Raw genomic sequence first — 5,023 nt, forward strand, 5'->3', positions numbered from 1 at the left:
TGTTAAGGTGAATGTACATTAGTTTAAAAACACATTCAATTTTAGCGGAGAAGTGCTAGACACATGGAAAAAGCAGGAAACTAACTTATGACAAGGTGGCAGAGCAGTGCTAGAATCATTCCACAGGTCAGCCCTGACAGCTGAAGATGGAGCAGCCCTCAAACGAATGGTACAAGACAGCAGGTCAGGCAGATGACAAACGAGGCTTCTGTTATTCCCCTCCACCCAAGTTCTGACAGCTGAGAAGTTAACAGTGTGTCTTCTCATTTCATTCCCATTGTTAAGTTTGCTGAATTATAAATCCATAATGGGGATAAGAGAGAAGGTACATAAAAATATATGAGGTGATTATAAGAATAATTTGTGGGTAATTTGAAAACAACCTAACATTCACAGTGGGTGACAGGAAGATCTTAAATTCATGCTACACATTCAAGAGGTATGTATGTAGACATCATTCTGGAAAAAAAAATGGGCCTAAAGAGCAAGAAAATGTCACAAACCATTAATAGAGGGAAAATCTAATGATAACAAAAAAAAATTTTAAATAGATTGTCTCTAACCCGAATATATTTATATGTTTTACTCAGAAAAATATATATATATATATAAATGACTTCATACTGTGATATTATAATGCTGAAAGTACTGCAAGGATATATGATTAATTTACAACAAAACATATGGTTAAATTTGTAACGCTTAAACATTGTCTATACGTGTGGTAAAAAGACATTTTAATGAGCATTACAACAATCTTGGAAGAAGAGCAGTAATACGTATAACCTTTGATCACTATTGCAAAAACAGTGTCAAACTGAAGAGCTAAGCTTACTGGGGGATGGAGCTTGTAGAAATTTTAAAATCAGACCTTAATTTATAAAGTTCCATTTAATTAATTCCTCAGATAAAAAGCTTGAATATTTCCCATGGTATCTTGGCAAAATGACCTACAAAGTTAGTTGCTAGGGGAGGCAACAAAGTGAATATGCCTAGAGAAAAAATTAATTTTTAACAGAAGCATGGATTCCAAGGTAGGGACAGAAGACTTGCACATACATAGCCTCCCAGCATCTTATCAGACAGCTGTCTTTCCTACAATAGCATCACTCAGAATAAATCTGTATAAATATCTATTTCTTCATTAACATTGTTGGATTCCTACAGAAAAATCCCCTTGTCCAAGGTTAGTATTAATTCCTTTGTTTCTTTTATTTCTTAACTTGTTTGCCCTCAAATGTTAATTAACATGAAGGCTATTTGGCTACTTCCAAGTATATGGTTTGATGCTCTCAGATGGATTTGATATTTTTCTTCTTTTCTTTCGTTCTTTTTTTTTCTTTTTTTGGTATCAATAAAGCCAGGACATTCCTGGTCAGTGATGCCTTTATTATTCCTGTTTCCTTTGAACTCAGTCACTTCCTCGGGTTTAAGGCATGCTTTGTGTATTTAGTTTGCAAAAATAAAACTTTTAGTACAAATTTATTTTTTATACAAACTTTTATGGCACAAGCAGCAAATCTGCTGTTTTAAGAAAATATATAAATATCCTTTTCTTCTGTACAAATATCTCCAGTATTCCCTACCCCATTTTATAATTTTAACAGTACATGGTCTGCCTCGTCCTTCTATAATAATTCCCTCCCCCCCTCCAGATCTCAACCAAATTTCTATTTACATTTTCACATTGGAGGCAGTCAGAGGAGGAGGGCCTCTCCTCAGGAGGAGTCTGTACAGGGAGAGGGTGGCGGTGGGTAGAGGTGATGAGAATAGCTCCTCTCTGTGTATGGAGAAGGTGGGCAGCTCTCATAGTTCTCCTCTGCCGACAAGTATTGGCTTCGGGGCGTGGGAGGTGGGGGCACAGGTTCTGAATCATAGTTCAAGTCACTGGTATAGCCCTTGGCTGTTGTCACTGAGGTCATTCTCCGGCTAGGGGCATAGTCACTGTCACAAACATCTGTGCTGCAGGGTGTTGTGGGGGGTGCAAAGTGGCGGTAACTATATGGCCTGTAGCTGGTATAGGTAGAAAATAAAAAGAAAACAGAGTTACTTTTTAAAAAAATAGATTTTTCCTATCAGAATACAGAAGTATCAGATGTAAGCTTTACTTTGAAAATAGTAAGCTATTGCAATCTACATTTTCACAGACCAAGAGGCAATTTTCAATGGCAGATTGGCAGAAGAAGATAGCATATATTTTCTTATTTGCAAATAAAATGCAATTAGAGGCACACAAAAAACGAATAGGATGAGAATATAGAGATGAATTCAATGTAGCCTCTGGATGTGCTCTTTTATAGTCAAGCCAAACTGCAACACAGAATAAAAAAGGACAATTCAAAGTTGTACTTAAGGACCATCTTTTGGAAAAAAAAATTCTGTTTACTAATGGGAAAGGGAAACTGCTGTGGTTTGGGGAAAATAGCTTTCATTCCCTGTGTATAGACAAGAATATTGTCATAAGAGCAGCTTTAACTAAACATCACAATGATAAATTTTAAACAGTAACGTAGGACTATGTACATACTTCTAATGTATGTATGGCAAAGGCCTTATTTATTTGTATTTTGTCAGAGGCTCTTTCTTTCCTTCTTTCTTTCATTTATTTATTTATTTTGGAGACAGTCTCACTATGTTGCCCTCAGTAGAGTGCCACAGCATCATGGCTCACATGGCTTAAACTCTTGTGGCGGGCGCCTGTAGTCCCAGCTACTTGGGAGGCTAAGGCAGGAGAATCACTTCACCCTAGAAGTATGAGGTTGCTGTGAGCTATGATAATGCCACTGCACTCTTGCCTGGGCAACAAAGTAAGACCTTTTCTCAAACCTCCCCCACCCCCAAGAAACAAACAAACAAAATACCTGATTTAACAATTCATAAAATACTCAGCAATTTATACAGAGCCACAAGATAATATCCCTGGATACAATCCATTTTGCATCTGTCAGGATTGCCTCAAACTAAGAGCTGCCAAAAAGACCAAAAGTTCTATGACCTGCTGAACAGGTTCTCAAATGCTGCTACTATCAAAACTGACATGATGTCATAGTTTTGTTTTGTCCTATCTTTCTACCCAATCAGGTGTCAAGCCCTAGTAAAACTTCAGGCCAAATACTGCTATTTTTATGAATAAAAAGAAACTGAATTAACAAAATTCTTCTCTGCCTCAGTTTAGACAAAAATCTCAATAAAATGACTCAGATGAAAAATAAATTTGTCTTACAGACATGAAAAGTGGTTAATCAAGATCTTTTTTGTTTTTGAGACAGAGTCTCACTCTTTTGCCCAGGTTGGAATGCAGTGGCACCCATCACAATACCCAGTTAATTTTTCTATTTTTAGTACAGACAGGGTTTCACTCTTGCTCAGGCTGGTCTCAAACTCCTGAGCTCAGGTGATCCATCTCAGCCTACCAGAGTGCTAGGATTATAGGAGTGAGCCACCATGCCCAGCCTGTTTTTTATTACTGTTGCTTTAAATTTGCTATTCACTGACAAATAATAATTGTACGTATTTATGAGATGCAATGCAATGTTTTGATATATATTTTGATAAAAATATATTTACAGGTGTGAGCTGCCATGCCTGGTCAACAAGAAATGTTTTTGATATAATTACGTTTATTTTGATCAGTGTTTTATTCAATTTGATTTAAACAAGTTAATTTTTAAAGGTTTAAGTCTTTTACATTTTTAGGCTTTGGGCTCAGCGCGTATGGCTCAAGCGGCTAAGGAGCCAACCACATACACCTGAGCTGGCAGGTTCGAATCCAGCCTGGACCTGCCAAACAACAATGATGGCTGCAACCAAAAAATAGCTGGGCATTGTAGCAGGCGCCTATAGTCCCAGCTACTTGGGAGGCGGAGGCAGGAGAAACGCTTGACCCCAGGAGTTGGAGGTTGCTGTGAGCTGTGATGCCAGGGCACTCTACCCAGGGCGACAGCTGGAGGCTCTGTCTCCAAAAAAAAAAAAAAAATTTAGGCTTTGGTTTTCCTATTTTAGCTTCTTAGAGCAAACTTGCAGCAGGAAAAACAACTTACAATAAATCATGAAAATCAATTTAAGAGCAGATATAGTGGCTCACACCTATAATCCTAGCACTTTGGGATATCAAACTAGGAAGATCAATTTGAGGCCAGGAGTTTGAGACCAGCCTAGATAACAGCGAGACCCCATCTCTATAAAAAGATAGGAAAATTAGTTAGGCATGGGAAAATAGTCAGGTATGTGCCCAGCAACTTGGGAGGCTGAGGCAGGAGGATCACTTGAACCTAGGAGTTTGAATTTGTTGTGAGCTACTATGATGCCACTGCATTCCAGGCTGGGCGCAAAAAAAAAAAAAAAGACTCTGTCTCAAAAAAATAAATAAATAAAATAAAAATCAGTTCAGAGCCAAGCCTACCTCAAATAGTCTTATTAATAAAACTGAGAATTCTGAATGAGATACTGTAAGTGGTTTTCACTTCATTTCTATTCATGTACATGGTTATATCAGGACATTTTAACAAAAATGCCAAAAAACACTTTATTCTAGAAGGTAATAGGCACTTAGTGTTTAGACAGTAAAGAAGGTGGACAAGAAAGGCTGAAACAATCTGATCTGCTCAATGCTCTGTATAATAGACTCACAAATCAGCACAAAGCCATGAGTTCACCTTTTTTGGCTTATAAACACACTTCATTTATTTTGGTCAGTCGATTTATCCCACACAACTACACGAAAAATCTTTCAATCTAGATCATAACAACATACATTAGCAAGGGCTGAACTTATACTTCTCTCAACCTTTCTCAAATTCTGTATTAATATCTCTGCTGTTTTAAGCTCCCACAATTCTCTAAACCATGATCTTACCCCATATTTCATTCTTAGATTATCAAATTTAACCTGAGCAGTAACCTACTGTAAAATCAGTCAATTTGGTGGGTGACCTTTCTTCAGAATACTGCCAAAGCCTGGGCTCTACTTTATTATTATAAAAGCCAGCACTTGTGACTCTCTTTAAGAAAAAAAAAAAAAAAA

The 5,023-nt window shown here is 37.3% G+C and overlaps 1 protein-coding gene across 1 annotated transcript in view; it reads right to left on the bottom strand.

Moving 5' to 3' along the window:
• Window positions 1–1,342: 1,342 nt before the first annotated feature.
• The window catches only part of LRP6 (LDL receptor related protein 6), a 168,854-nt gene continuing 165,173 nt past the window's right edge, over window positions 1,343–5,023 (bottom strand). The window contains exon 23 of the mRNA XM_003797770.2: window positions 1,343–2,013. Coding sequence (XP_003797818.1) covers window positions 1,719–2,013 — 295 coding nt within the window. The 3' untranslated portion in view covers window positions 1,343–1,718. The remainder of the gene's footprint in view (window positions 2,014–5,023) is intronic.

This window comes from Otolemur garnettii, unplaced genomic scaffold (assembly GCF_000181295.1).
Source record: "Otolemur garnettii isolate 467f Iridium unplaced genomic scaffold, OtoGar3 scaffold00124, whole genome shotgun sequence".
Taxonomy (NCBI): domain Eukaryota; kingdom Metazoa; phylum Chordata; class Mammalia; order Primates; family Galagidae; genus Otolemur; species Otolemur garnettii.